We start from the raw sequence: 15,889 nt of genomic DNA on the forward strand, positions 1-15,889 counted from the left end.
ATGGAGAATCCATTTCTTACCCTCACAGCACAAGATGCTGTAACGACTATTTCGCCAGCTAAAACTCATCCTGTTATCAGCCTCAAATTCTTTCTGAAGGAGAGCAATAAGCATGCTGGTATGTGCTCTTTTGTAGGCTTCAGGGTTTGGTTTTTTAAACGACAAAATACAGTGATCCCCTGGGTGCAGGTGTACCCAAGTAGAAGGAAAGCAACAGACATAAATTTTAAGAAAAAAGCTCTTCAGAGAAGGCCAAGCAATGAATAAAGCATCTAGTAGTGTAGTAGCATCTTATTAGTAATGCCAGATACTTTCATTTACACATGCAGAGCTAGAAGAGCACCTGACAGAGGTAGCTCCAGAGTTCAATGAACATTAGTTCAGATGAACTTGCTGTCATCCTCTTCAGACCAATTTGACAATTAGTCCTAGATTAGAAACATTCACGCAAGTTTCTCTCAGCAATTTACTTAAAAGACATACCCAGAAAAGCCAAACTCTTTAATTGCATTTGAAAGCCAGTTCAAAGTTTCTGACTGGTTTTTAGGATTCTTTTGAGAGAAAGCCATAGCCACAACCTGGAATAGAAGAAAGATAAGTGTAAGTTATTACTGGGAAACCAGGTGACAAAGGACTGTAATAAAGAAGTGAAGACACTTGCAAAAAACACAGGGCATTGCAAATAAACAAACAGCTGGGGTGTACAAGGAAAGTTTGTTGTACCACTGTAGCAGAACACAATTGCAACTGAAGCAAACCAGAAGCTCCTGTAGTACTTAAAGGCAGCCACAGATACCATTATTATGGACATATACCTGCTTTGGCAGTATATCAGCAAAATACTAATTTACTACTTGTTATTTCCCTTTTGGGGGGAACTTCTGTTTTATGTTCTGCCTTTGGAGATGTCTGAGAGCAAACAAATAACTTTCAGGCAACAGAGAAAAATCAAAGATTTAGGATTTACTCCTCAGACTAAAAGAACACCCCACATAATACTTCCGATTTTATTTACGAGAAGAATACCTTTGCTGCTCACCCACCTGCTCAGCAGTCCACGGTAACTGGCACGCCTCTGCTATTGCTGTCATGGCTTCTTTTGCATTACTCCCACATTTCACATCACCAACCTTGTCTACAAGACCATCTAGCACAACCTGTGCTGAAGTTTTGGAGAAGTTTCCTTTCTGTGCAATCAATGCAACTATATGCAGTTTCATCTGCATCACCTGGAACATCCGTAACAGCAAGGAAGTTATTCATGTCTTCCTGGATTTTAGATTAAATATTTTATTCTATATATTTATAGATGTATGTATTAAAAAGCATGTATTTGTGGGTAAACACAAATGGATACCTAAAATATGTATTTGTGTATATATACAATATTTCTGTACACAAATACACATCTACACATGCTTTATATATAATCGTACTGTCTGTATAGACACAAATACACATTTTTACATCTATATGTATATATACGTACACAATCAATAATACTGGTCAGTCATTATCTACTTCTAGAACTTACACATACACATATCCACACACATATATACACATACATACATTTCTAGACATCTTCAAATGCTGTCTCTACGTCTCACTTGTTAGCAGAAATAAAATCTCATTTCTGAGTTTATATTCTCATTGACTACAGATACAAGCGTGGCCATGGCGCCAGGACTGTCATCAGTGACAGACATGCCAGCCTTTCAGGTGGAAATGCAGCTTACATTAAATAGCAAAACCAGACTGTTTGTTACTGAAGGATAATGTATTACCTGAAAATTTGTTTCTTTCCAACCAGGCTTCTTGGCCAGCATTCTTACTAGAGCTTGGCAAGGCATTTCACTTCTCTCCATAAGCTCAACAGCCTAAAGGATAAACAATAAGGTCACCAGTGGGTCACAAGTGATACAAAACCCAAAACAAACAGAAATTGTCACAACTGTCCTGTAAATATTTTCTTAATACTGAACTAAATGGTAGAAATTCTCAGCATAAGAATTTACCTGAAAAAGCCATACTACAGGACCCACTTTTATGAGGAGCCAATTTTACAGGTACTGAGATACAACATTTATACTACAGCATTCACATTGTAAAGATACTTGTTAAAGAACATACAGTGTTGCAAAGACTGTCTGCAACCCCAGCCCTGGGAATTTAACATTTAGCTTAAAAAAACCAAACACCAAGCAAAAAAAAACCCCAACAACCAAACAAAAACCCCCAAGCTTTTTTTTTTTTTTTCTTCCTTTTTTCAAGTTTAAGTATACCATGCACCTTTCCCACTAGAATGCTGGCTACACAGTAGAGATTAAGCCTGAATGTAATCTAAATTCACTTGTAGTTAGGCTTATCCATTCCACTGAAAATGTAACGTCTTTACACTTGAGTAAAGCTGGCTTCTACAGCAGCACTTCAGCGCAGCCACTCACCATTTATGTCAGTCACCTTTTCCACTAAAATACTAAAACTCAGTTGCAACTGTAATGCTGCAGCAGCATGAACTATTTGCACACCTACAGCTGATGCTTTTTTGAGTATGAACTCGTGAAGGTCTTATGATGGATACCATGGGAAGAAAGCCAGGCGTCACATCCAAATGACACACAGCGTTTTATTTGCTTGTGACTACATGAAGCATTGGCCACCAGCTGTGAGGACTACTGGTATTGTCAAACATCAACTATTTGCCAACTGAAGTTTTAGTATTATAATCAATTGCTGCCTAACATGCAATCAGCAGGGACTAACTTGCAACCAGTTTTGCAGAGTCATTGCAAAGCTTTTTGTTTAAGTCTAGTTATCATTCAGCCTAAGCTTCAGAATTACTTATTGTTTTAATAATACCTCTATGCATCCTCAATCCACATACTAAAATTTTTGACAAAAGCATAACTATCCGCATTAAACTAAAAGACTTAGTCCACTATTGTTATGGAATAAGAACCAATTTAAACCATAGAAGTCACCTTTTCCAAGTATTGTTTAATCCATCTGAATTGCTGACCTACCACTGCTACTGGTATGTCTTTTTAAAAAGAGTTAACAGACCTAAAAAGCTGAAGAAATTACTGCTTTCTTTCTCTTCCCCTACCTGCCTCTCTTCTTATCAACGGCTGCAAACTTACCTTCTGGAACTCCTCCATGCAGGCAAGCCTCTCTTTCCAGTTACCACTGTCCAACTGCTGGATACAAGAAGCTGGAAGGACAGCAGCAGCTTTCTCTTCACATACTTCTATCTGCAGATGGATCAGAACAAGGTTAACACTGCACTGCCTCCCTGCAGAGGGGAGCAGCAGCCTTAAGGACAGGGAATATACTGGAATGACCCCTAGACTGTGGTGCACTTAGAAAACATGAGAAATTTTCTGTTGTAGGTTGAAAGATTTGGTATGGGTTATAGTTTAGGGGCCTTACAAATTTAAGAAGCTACTAAATCGTACTGCAACAGAAAAATAATCTCTCAAAAGTATGAGAAATTGTGCAGACAGCCAAAAATAATCCCAAGTAGCCACTATCTACTTATAGAATCAAGCAGGGGTAACAGAAAATGATGTTGCAAATTGTAGATGAAGTCTGAATAAACATTCACAACAATGAATAAGTGGTTGATAAGGGTGGATGGGAGAAGACTCGTCTTCTGCATCCATCTTAGCAAAATTCAGAAGTTTAGTGTATGAAAAATGATAAAAATTTCCTTTGTTTCACTGGTGTCTGTATCACCTTCAGAAGTGTATACTCATTTTCCAATGTATAACTGGCAATATAAACTACATGGAAAGTGTTCATTCTAAGCAACGCTCTAAAGATAATGGACAGTCCAAAAAAAGCTTGCAGATACATCAAGCAAAGCTTTTAACAGCTTTTTGTTACTTTGACCTACAAACAGCTTAGCTTACCTGGTTCCCTACCAAAAAGATAAGATAGAATTCTCAACTGACACACAGAATTCAATCATTTTCATGAAGTGTAACTTAACATGAATGGCAGAGAACAAACTCGCGCTAGTTCTAGTTCCTTCAATTACTACTGTATTCTACCTCAGATTTCAATGTAAACTCCAGAATACTGTATTCTCAAGCTTTTAATACCAGACATCTTCAGCAAACTATGCATCCTATACTACATACAAAGTAGTCCTATCATTACCTTTTTCACCCGTTCCTAGCTCAGGGACAACACGATATACCCTGTCATATTAGCACGATTTATTGTTTACTGTTATACATGGCCTCGTACCAACAGCCTGAAGAATAGAATATATCAAACATGTATTTTACCAGTTATGAATTCCATTTATTGAAATGCATTACTTTCCCTTCTCCTAACAAAAAAACCCCATCTTCAGTGAAAAAACCTGTAGTAGCTGAAGAACTGATTAACTAAAGCTACTTATAGAGAGGATTTCATATTTCAGAGAAGAGAATACTCACCGAGAGCTCCGATTCAAATATTTCTTTGGTCTCAGGACCTTTCTTGCCTTTAGCCCCAGCGCCTCCCATACCTGCAGCTGCAGCTGGTTTACCTTTCTTGGGTGGGACCCCTGACTAGAAAAGAAAAGGACAAGTTCACCAAGATCAAACAGTTCTCTAGCTAACCAGATAACCAAAAGAGCCATTGGTTTTCTACACTTGCACATTCTAAAGTAAAAAAAAAAACGTCTCTCTCTAGTACCATAACAGCTGAAGGCAAAGAAACAGTTTTCTGCTACAGCTTATTTAATTCATATGTTGCTTTCAGACTATGAGGTTTTATAAAACATGTACAGTAACATGGACATGAGACAATGAAAGACAAAACGGGAAAGAATGTATCTATTTGTGAAGGTCTGGGAAATAACGATTTAATCTACATATTCTCCTATGGATATTAATTAAGATACTAAACTTGCAACTGGTGTCTCTTTTCCAGGTCACTAGTATCAACAGAATTTAGAAAATATGATCCATTCTACTATTCACTTCCAGGTTTCCCACTTGGAGAATCATGGAATCATTGACATTGGAAAAGACCTTAGAGATCATCAAGTCCAACCGTTACTCCGGCACTGCCAAGCCCACCCCTAAACCATGTAATATTATTTTTTTGCAAACTACAAGCACATACCCAAACACCCCAGGTACATGTTTTTTTTAAATGCCTCCAGGGATGGTAATGCCACCACCTCCCTGGACAGCCTGTATTACAAAGACCACCTATAGTGCTACTTACATCAATTTTTAAAACCAAAATAATCATTTTAAAGTAACACAGGCTAATGATTCAAATTATTTACAGTAACAATTTTAAAACAATGCTGAAGAGAGCAGTTACTGCTAGTTGTAAGAAGAGATGCTGACTTCAGCCAAATGTTCTACTACATCACCACAGAGCACATTAATGTTACAACATCTGAGGTTCCTCTAATGCCTCTAGTGGTCTATCACTACTGCAATATCAAAACCCAGTATTAATACATACGTGACAAGACAGTCCGTATGATTAAAAAACCCGAGACATCATCAAGTACATTCTGAGAAAGTCTTTGGTTCTTTTTGTTGTTGGGCTCACCTACTCCTACAGAAGGACAGTGGCTCCTCATTGGAAAGAGGCATTCAACAGACCACCTTTGATATTAAATAAGTAATTACTGTGATTGTCAGACAAATCGCTTGGCAATCTATCTTACCTTCACAGCAGGTGCTTTTTTCAGCGGTCCTGGTTTGCTTGCTGCATCTTTTGTTTCTTTGTCTCCACCAGTCCCCGAAAGACCAGGCGCCTTTCCAGTAACAGGCTTGCTTTCTTTTTTCTCAGCAGCAACTCCTGTCTTTTTACCATAAACCAGTTCTACCTTCTCAGCACACTCTTTAATCTGACAAACAGTTAAGAAGAGAAAAAAAAAAAAATAAAAAAGGAGGGGGAAGGGGAAAAAAAGGCTATTTAGCTACAATTAGATGTACAGCATCACTTCAACAGTAGTGGCTCAAATTTGACCTTTCTGGAAAAAATGTGAAAACTAAGTTGTTTACTTTAAACATTTTGTTATCCCATGTTCCTTACATTAGAGTAAGGTTAACTTGTCAGTGGCATTAGCCATCACTGTATTGTTAGAATAATATTCCTAGTTCAAAATGAAGTGTGTTTATACGCATAAAATGCATTAATAGGCTCACTAACATTTACAGATGCTCTGAAGACTAGTTCTTAAGTACCTTAAATTATAAAATCATCATTCAGTTGACAAACATGTCAGCTTATGTAAAAGCAAGAAAACTTTATTGTTAAGTAAATTTTAATACCAAATCCTGTCTAGTAATACAGATTTAGACCATATGGTTGTGACATAAAACACTAAAATGTTTCATATAAACAGAGAAAATGTTCAATAACAAACAAACAAAATCCCATGAACAACCAAAAAAACCCCAAAAACATACTACCAAGAAACTCAAAACCACCAAACCTCACAACCCATCTCACAGATAATAAAGCCTTGAAGCCAAACAGATACTTACATAAGAATGAAAAGCTGTAATGTTAATACATTTTAGGTAGTGGAAGTCAAGATTCTTGATAGTCTAGCAAGAAATATATACTCAAGATTCCCTGCAACATCAGTAACTTTTCAGTAAAAAATAAATTTTTAAAAATCTGTGCTGACAGTCTTAAGCTATGGCATCATCTTTAATCTTCTCTAGCCCATGACGCGTTTTAAATGGATAAATGAAGCATTGTTTACAACATTTATGATGACAAACTCACCCGATCAAGCTTTAATTTGTCTACATCTGCTAAAAAGGGATTCACAGCTTTCTCTCCAGCCACTTTCAGGGCAGTGCCTAATGCTTCAAAACCAGCATCTCTTACTTCAGGAGCAGAATCGTTGATATGCTGCAGAGAAAGACAACCTGTATCATATGACTTACAGCTCATAGCTACACATATTCTTAAATCCATTTTCTGTATATATCCCCTCCCCTTTTTCAAAATCTGCATCTACTACAGAATAATCCTCAACATCCTACTGCAGGAAGGAAAAGGTTGGTGTTCACTTGTTTTTCTATATACCGATCCAGTCTACTGTTTCTCAGAATAGCCAGTTTCCCATCTTTGGATCTTTCACACCACAAGAAGAAGATAAACATTTACGCTTTAATAGACACTGCAACACCATGGAAGTCTACAAGGAGTTTGAAGTTCTGCAAACCCATTCAAATACCCATTTTTGAAGTTGGGTGTATTTCCCATAACAAGGAAAAGGTTATTTTTCATTGTGAAAAACGTATATGTCATTATTGTTTACACTGAAAAAATGCTCCAGTGTAACTGCAATAATTGATATGAGATGGTATTTTATTCATGGTAGATGATGGGTGGCATTCCAAAAAAGCCTGCTAGAGATGTCTGCAAGAACCAAGTGGTGCAGTGCCCGTAAGTTTAACAGCTGCAAACCACGTTGCTATAAACTGAGTTTTCAGTATCAGAGAAGCTAAACTAATCAGAGTTCTTATCAGAGTTCTGTTTGATACTGAGTATCAGTATCAGAGACTAGACTGTTCCCATGACTGAAAGGCATCCTCAAGTTAGACGTCGTAGCACAAAAAACCTCTTTAGTCCTTGCACTACCAGAGGGTCTTTCTCCCAGAACAAGCAAATGCTTCACAAATACAGGGCTCAAGTCAATGCCAGGGAAGTACCAACTCCCGCTTTACCTTGAGAAGTGCAGCACAGAAAGGTTTTAACAGGCTTTTTGGCAGAGTAGAAGGTGTGCAGTGACGGAAGCTTCTTGCAATGAAGAGGGACGTTTGCTGCTTAATTGTTGGGTTTTTGTTGTCCATCACTGCCAACACATCTTCACTTATGTTCTGCAACGTGGTCTAGTGTTGAACACAGAAGTTGTTAGTTTCAGTAAAGAGAAGAGTGAACCAAAATGAGTCCAATGCTCAGACAATGGGAAAAGCGTCACTCTTACTTACTGTAAGAAAGATTGCATCAATGGCCTCCTGCAGGGCCTGCACTACCTGAGGCTTCTTCTCTTTAAATTTCTCCAGGATTGTGGGAACAACCTATGGAAATGGGGAAAAAAAAAAAAAAAAAAGAAAGTAAATCCAGTCTTCACTAATATAACTGGAAAGCCTGGTAGTCTGCTCCCTGGTGTTCTAAAGAGAAGCAAATAATGCAAACATCACTGCTGCCCCCCCCTCCAGGGATACACAACTGCAGTATGAACTAGTTTATTCTAGCCAATCTCCAATATTAAATTAATGCTAGTCAACCTATGTTCAAATACCTATATTTGTTAAATTTCATAGTAAAGCTAAACAAAAGGCAGATATACAAGCCCACATAATTACAGATGAATACTCTGGCTCTACTGGCCTGGAACGCAGAGCAACAGAACAGAAATTAAAGAATTTCTCAGTACTGAGTGCTGTGCTCTTGTACTGCAAGAATCTAAGGTAGTACATAACCTGTCCCCTTGTCCCCAGCTTCCTGACAGCACTCAGCGTGGCTCATTAAGAGCTCTCATTTGACCCACAGCTGACAAGACCATGGTTCTAAAGCAACTGGGAGTCTTCCTAGAGCAGTATTTTTCATATCTATCACCCTGAAAAGGCACACCTGACACTGTACTATGCTATACTGGAATTCCACAGCAATTCATACCCAGTCTAGCTGCTAAGGCAGTCACTGCAGAAAAAAAATTTAGTACACCTTATCATGTGCCAGTAATACCAGCAGCTCCATTTAAGTATGGTCTCCGTAACAGTAAAAACTTCTGCCAGTGAGCCAGAAACATGCAGAGCTTTTAACTGTGGAAAGCAGGCTATTTTCAAGATGGTCAAACATAATGCAGTTCAGAGTTTGGAAGCAGTCTGATGCCTTACAGAAGTTATAAGCTCTTGCATAATACAAAATAGATCTTTCTACTCAGAAGCTGACTAAGAGACCTCAACTCCTTGCAATAATACACAGTGACCTAGGCGCAGGTAGTATCCTTTGCCAAGCAGCAACTTGCAAACTCCCTATTCACAGAGAATTTAGCAACAAAAACCCCTCTTTGATTAATACAGAACAGCACCACTGTCCTGGTTTCAGCTGGGATGAGTTGATTTTCTTCTTAGTAGCTAGTAAAGTGCTGTGTTTCAGCTGTGATGTGAGAACAATGTTAATAACCACACTGATGTTTTTTAGTTGTTGCTGGGTGATGTTTATACTAAGTCAAGGACGCCGGTTTCTTGGGCCTTGCCAGCCAGAGGGCTGGAGGGGCACGAGAGACTGGGAGGGGACACAGCCAGGACAGGTGACCTGAAGCAGCCAAAGAGGTATTCCATACCATGGGATGGTGTGCTTGGTATAGAAACTTGTAGGGTTGGCTGGGTGGGATCGTTGCTTGGGGACTGACTGGGCATCAGTCAGCAGGTGGCGAGCAGTTGTACTGTGTGTGCATCACTTAGGGGTTTTCCCCCCCCCCATTGTTCCATCCCGATTATTCTTATCATTATTACTGTTGTTCTTATTTTTTAATTCTGTTTAGATTATTAAATTGTTCTTATCTCAACCCTCGAGTTTTATATTCCTTTCTGATTCTCCTCCCCACCCCTCTGGGTGACGGGGGAGCGAGCAAGCGGCTGCGTGGTGCTTGGTTGCCAGCCAGGGTTAAACCAGAACAGTCCTTTTATATAGGCCCTCATACATGCTGCTGCAGGTGCTGGACTCCTAAACCCTGCAGAGAACAAAGTCATAGGAAGGAGACATCCAAAATCATTAAGTCTCTGTTTTAGAAGACGCTGGCAGCTAGAACAAGTATTTTTTAACGTGAAGTTAAAAGAGGTATCCTATGTGAGAAAAGCAAGGGAGGAAGAAGAGTCAGTCCCAGGCTCCAAAGGCAGTCAACAGAGGTGAAGCTGGGCCACATGTACTCCATTACAGCGAATAGTATGGTTCTGTACTTTATTTCATCACTCTTGTTTTAAGATAGACTGCAGACTGTAAAATTAAAGTCCTATATTTAACTAATAGGGTTTATAATAATCCCACAATTCTAGCAACAGCTCTGTTTCATAACACTTCCAATGCCTGCTCTCAGGAGAAGTCTGTATCTTCCTCACTAGTAAATAAATCCAACAAAGTCAAGTGAACTGGTAAAATGAGTGCTGTGATTATGCAATTCATAGCTGCCATTACAGTACTGAAAAATTCATCTTCTCAACACCATCTGCTTGGCAACCATAGAGCTATACTCTTATTTCAGAAGCTTGGCTTTTTCAATACCAACTCTGTATGTATGAGGGTTACCCTTTAACACACAAATCGTGCATGAAGACATGTAAGAATGCTTCTTATAACTACAGACAGCTTTCAGAACAAAAGAGTTTTCCAAACTGTTGTTCAGAGTTCAGGAGATTTGAATGTTTCTGAAGCAGTGAGATTCAGTAACTCCCCAATTCATCACTAAATGTAACCCTATCAGCAGCCTGACGCATCAGTTCCCTCTGTCTCTAAGCTCTACCCCCATCATTCTCACTTATCACAAGAAAAATTTAATTGAGCAGCTTAAAGAACATAGCAACGGAGGCTTGAGAAACAACTGAGGTAACTACAACTGATTAAAACCTCCCTTTCTTTCCAGAGACTGGTTAAGCTTCCCCATATTTCCTGATATTAACTGTTGGTAAGTGAAGAGTAGCAAAGGAGAACAGAGAAGAGCATTAAACCAAATCTCCAGAACAGGTACCAAAAATCTCAGTAGTTTGGCTACTTAAAGCAGACAAAAAGAACCACAAAACCCAGTCAGCAAAAAAACCCACCACCAATCCTCCCCCAATATTAAAAAAACCACCATACCAACCTAAAACATACATCATGGAGCTGCTAAGTAGAATTCACATTCAGAAGCTATTTTTTCCACTGTAGCCTACAAATGCATTTCTGTTGGTCTATCTCCAGGATGAGGTAATGTAAATAAAGTTAATTTCATGACAGAGTAATTCAGAGTTGTCTCAGTACAGAAGGCTTACCAGTGAACTTCACGTTGCTGAATGTGAATAAAAAAAGTTCCTTTTGACCCTAAGCTGCAAGTGATCTTGGCAGATGTTTCACTGCTTGCTCCACTAAACAGCAGGTAAGCATTCATAATAATAAATACCAAGGTACCAATAATACCTTTGAGAGATACGAAGGTTTGACAGAAGAAGAAAAAAAAAAAAGTCTCCAGCATCGATAAAAACAGAAAAAAGTACATGCTCTTACTTACATGCCCTGCATACTGTCCAAATTTCTTTCGGAGGCCAGAAGCTAGTCCAGCAAGGCATTTTGCAGCCAAAGCAACTAACATAACATTTGTATCCTTTCCAATAACCTGAATAGAAAAGCCAAAACAAAAGACCAGAAAAGCTATGTTAAAGGCTGACAAATTCAAGTTTCAGAGACTTGGAAGAATTTCTTAGAATAGTCAGTGGGCCACAGATAGGGTTATTTCCACCACTGTTACAGCTACTAAGTTTCTACTAATGAGTACTACCCCAACTGTAACTTTTAAAGTACAATACAAACACATTACAAAAAATACTAAACTGCATGCGCACTCTGGGTTTTATTTATTACCTTTTTGAGAACTTTCACCAAGTCTGCATAGTCTCCTGATTCCAGTTTGGGGTTTTTCACTAGCACTTCAACAGCCTCTAGAGCTTCTTTCCTTTCTTGCCACTTTTTTGCTTCCTGCAGAGCAAATAATTTACATTCATTTATAAATGTAAACAATTCTAGAGAAGGATACTTGCCACAAACTATAGATTTTAAAACTTAATTCTATCCTGGGAAAGCCAAAGTCTCCCTACACTTCAACATCAATAATTGCAATGAAGTATGAAATACAGTCCTTCCCTAGGACATTTCAGCTCCTTAGAATTACAGCTTGCTTTTTGGTAAATCAAAGTGATACTTATTTGTAATAGTCTATACTTTACTTACACTAGTCTGTTATTACCCATGTCACAGTAAAGCACACATAGCAGAATGCCAGGAAGTCTAAAGACTTAATAGCTCCACATGTCATACAATTAACTGGTAGTATTTAACTTTATACTTACTATTTTCTCATAGAAGTCTTTGGGAAGCTTGGAAAGAATTTCTACAGCTTCAAGCAACTCATATGCATCTACTTGTGGTACCGCCTCTTCCTCATCATCACCTCCTGGAACCAGAAAAGAGAAATATATGAGCAGAGTGACAAATGAAATTTTGACTACAGCACCACCTAAGGCTCTTTGTTTAAAAAGTACTATTGGTAATTGTGATTTTGCCATTACAAAGGACAGATCTTTCATATAAAGTTTTTGCCCCAGCTGCATTTGCTTGTTGCGTACTGCACCCCACATATTTTGCAACAGTTTGAGTGAAAGTAACTTTATAATTTAATGCATTTCTTCACTAATAATATACCAGTGATATGCTTCCCAATGGAGTTCAGAGATTAAGTAGTTTACCCCCATCTGCATCTCCTCCAGCTGCCTGCTGCTGCTCAAATTTTGCTTTCAACTCCTGTTGGGAACGCAGAAACCTGGTTTGCTTAGGAGCAGCTGATGACACTTTGACCCACTCTTCTTCCAGTTCTTTCAGCTGCCAAAAGGGAAAAGAATCATAATATCAGAGACATTTTGTATGTACCTCAAGACAAACAACGCTTCATGGAAGGCAATGGAGTTTTGCCATCTCTAAGCCCAGACAGCACTACCTTTCAAGTTCTTTTTTCTCCCACTAAAGAATTGACTTTCCATTCACATTCACTGTTCAGAAGCTTTTGAGCAAGTATATTCACAGAACAGAGTAACATCAACAAAGATATTAATGCAAAACATTTATGTAAGGACAAACTGTAAAATGGCAAGAATGTGTCCCCTCTGCAAAAACTTTAATTTAAAAATGGCTGAGCATGAAGGAAGATCATCTTGTTACAGTCATGCTATTATTACACACAAACTACAATGTAACAAACATTTTGAGCGACATTTGATGGGATTATTTCTTTTTTAAAAAGCATGCCTTTTTCCAGCAAGCTACTGCTTTCCACCTGAACACAATTAACTGAAGTGGGTAGTAGGGAAGGTTGCAAAATAACTTATAAAGTTTTAAAATATTGGAATGTTCCATCTCCAACAGCAGCATAATTTTCTATCCTACTGTAATGCCACTTCTTGGAATGGAACAGTCACATCCCGCGTACCACCAAAACCAGTCTGAAGGGCTGTGTAAAGAAAAAATCTCAGGAGAAAACCGAGAAGGAAAATGGTTGACTTGAAGACTTTGAATACAGGTGTCTTTTATAAGGGTAAGCCCTTGAGTTAGGTCTCCAAGAAATACTATTCTACTTCTTAAGAATATTTAAATCCCCTCCCTCAGCTTCAGTATGATGCTTTCCCCCCACAACTTCAAATATTCAGAGCAACAAAACATAAGTCACAATTTCTTTACAATAAACAAAGAGGGACTAACGTTTTAGGTAAAGTTATAGGAAGCTAAAAAAAATAGCATTGCTGTTACTGAAAAAATCCAGCTTTGACTTTAAGAACACCAAACACAACAGGAATCAGGGAAGGCGAGCATGGAAGTGTTTTCTCCAATGTGTGCATACAGAACTACTTTCTGCCCACCTGAACAGAATTTATGTTCTGCAATGGAGGCCTCAGAGCATCCCTTATCCAACGGTAGATCTCCACAGCAAGGAGTTTAGCTTCATCTCGAACTGCCTTTTCCCGAGACTCGAAGAGTTTTGGCAATACTTTAATAATTGGCTTCAGTGAGATTATTTTTGAACCAAATTCACTGAAAGTTAAAAAACACAGAATAGCATCAGAATCCAGGTAGGAACCAGAGAGTGATCCACAGATAAATAGATTTTTTTTTTCTAAATAATCTATGAAATTATTCTAGTGCACATTTAGGGATTGTGTCATTTACTTAAATAATTATTATAGCTATTATTTTGTGAAGCTACTAAGCTACTGTAAAATTTGAAGAATATTTGCCCTATCATAATTACCCTCCACACCCAGCTTGGAATTACAGAAGCAGGCCTCCCTCTGAAATTACTTCAGAGCATTTAATTCAGTCTGCTACTTAAATCTGTTCCCTTGCCGGGGGTGAGGGGGAAGAAGAAAGAAAAAGAAAAAAAAGTGTCCTTAGATCAGAATTTGTATGACCTACTTTTTTTTGTTTAAAAAAAAAATCAGAATAGAATCTCCTTTGTCTATCCTTGGAGACAAACTGCAGTAAAAGCATTAGCCACATTTCCACCTGTTAGACCAGATAATTATAGTGAGCCTGGGTCATCTTCACAGAAAACACACATGTTGAAATACATGCTGCTGAAAGGACATAAAACAAGTTTCCCAGCCAGTCACCCTTCCGTCAGCAGATTCTATGTGTTGTTGAACTTCATGATCTAAACTTCCTTTTTCAATCACTGCTGGGTGAAAACAAGAGAACTTTTCATACTCTTAGTAAAGTTAACTGCTATGGTTCTTGGAGTACCTTAAGTCACCACTGAAGCCATAATTTTTTTTTATTTCAAAGCACTTCTTTTCCTTGAGAATTCTGAATTAACCTTTCCAATCACACTTTTTTATCTGTTTCCCTCCAAATCAAATGCCACATGAAAAAGCTAGTTAAAAAGGCAACTCAAGAACTAAAAACTGCATGGTTCACTTCCTAAAAATTCTAGCGCTAAACATTTTATTGTTAAGCCCACTTTGATAAATACGAAGCATTAAAGTCTGCAAGAGGTTCCAGTCTTAGAGAGAACACAATTTAAATGCAGAGTATGAGCAAATGAGTTGCCCAAGATTTTTATTTTTCAACCATGACTCACAAAAGACCATATTAGGAAAAGTGCCTATGCAAATTTTCTAATTCTTATCTAATTCATGTAATATTATCCAATCCATATAACATCACAAGAACAGAAACCTTAGCACAAGATAAAAACCAAACAGAAGCTAAACTACATATGCACTCAAGCTACCCACATGGGTACAACAGACAGATTTGGGTATCAGTGCAGACACCCTGTCAAAGCACAAGACAAGTTTAGGTAGCACAGCTCAGAAGCTGAAGACAAAGGTTAAGTCAATAGGACTATGAAAGAATTTGATTTTGCCATCTCAAAGAAAATAAAGTACTGTATATAAAAAAAATAGGCAGATGTGGCACATTTTATAGGTGTGGTTAGTTGAAAGATAAGAATAAGGTTATGCAGGTTTCTAATTACACTGCACTGTTAAAAGGACATTTGACTAGATAAGGTTATTTAAAATAGCTAAAATACATTCTTAAATGTGGGACAGTAGTTTCACTTAGCAGAAGTATAGGTCATGTGCTAAGCCCAATGCTTTATTCTGACTTCTATTACAGAAGCCTCAATCAATTAGTTTAACAAGGGCCATCTATACACATGCCTCAGTAAGTTCTCTAAAAAAGATACCTAGCATAAGAGACTCTTCATCTACATAATACAGTTTTCACATGAACTATAGCATTCATAAAAAAGTGTTCTGTCCATTAATACTGAAATTACCTGGGTTTTGTTTTCAAAATATAATTTAATAGACAGTGAATTATATACACACCAAGTATAAGAATTTAATGAAAAGCTAGTATATTTCCCTCAACTCAAAGGCAGCAAACATACTTCAAGTGGAACCAAAAGTGATGTTCCAAATCTAATCTTGAAACCAACTACTCCACCTTAATTAAATTGGATTTGATTCCTGGGAAGCATTATTAGTAGTTGTTGTTTTTTTTTTAATAAAGAAATAGTTCCATGGACAATGGAAACTTACTGTGCAATGAGCTTTTTACTTCTTTTTTTCTTCTAAACACATACACCATGTACCCA

At 37.9% G+C, this 15,889-nt stretch overlaps 1 protein-coding gene across 1 annotated transcript in view; it reads right to left on the reverse strand.

Annotated features, from left to right (window-relative positions):
- Positions 1 to 15,889, reverse strand: part of CKAP5 (cytoskeleton associated protein 5) — a 52,627-nt gene that overhangs the window by 23,848 nt on the left and 12,890 nt on the right. The window contains exons 5-18 of the mRNA XM_080395664.1: positions 13,647 to 13,818; positions 12,483 to 12,615; positions 12,087 to 12,190; positions 11,602 to 11,715; positions 11,252 to 11,356; positions 7,971 to 8,060; positions 7,707 to 7,871; positions 6,757 to 6,885; positions 5,684 to 5,866; positions 4,449 to 4,562; positions 3,144 to 3,254; positions 1,788 to 1,880; positions 1,044 to 1,229; positions 484 to 578 (exon numbers count right to left, since the gene is read on the reverse strand). Coding sequence (XP_080251790.1) covers positions 484 to 578; positions 1,044 to 1,229; positions 1,788 to 1,880; positions 3,144 to 3,254; positions 4,449 to 4,562; positions 5,684 to 5,866; positions 6,757 to 6,885; positions 7,707 to 7,871; positions 7,971 to 8,060; positions 11,252 to 11,356; positions 11,602 to 11,715; positions 12,087 to 12,190; positions 12,483 to 12,615; positions 13,647 to 13,818 — 1,794 coding nt within the window. The remainder of the gene's footprint in view (positions 1 to 483; positions 579 to 1,043; positions 1,230 to 1,787; positions 1,881 to 3,143; positions 3,255 to 4,448; positions 4,563 to 5,683; positions 5,867 to 6,756; positions 6,886 to 7,706; positions 7,872 to 7,970; positions 8,061 to 11,251; positions 11,357 to 11,601; positions 11,716 to 12,086; positions 12,191 to 12,482; positions 12,616 to 13,646; positions 13,819 to 15,889) is intronic.

Source organism: Falco punctatus (genome assembly GCF_963210335.1).
Source record: "Falco punctatus genome assembly, chromosome: 7".
In the NCBI taxonomy this organism is placed as follows: Eukaryota; Metazoa; Chordata; class Aves; order Falconiformes; family Falconidae; genus Falco; species Falco punctatus.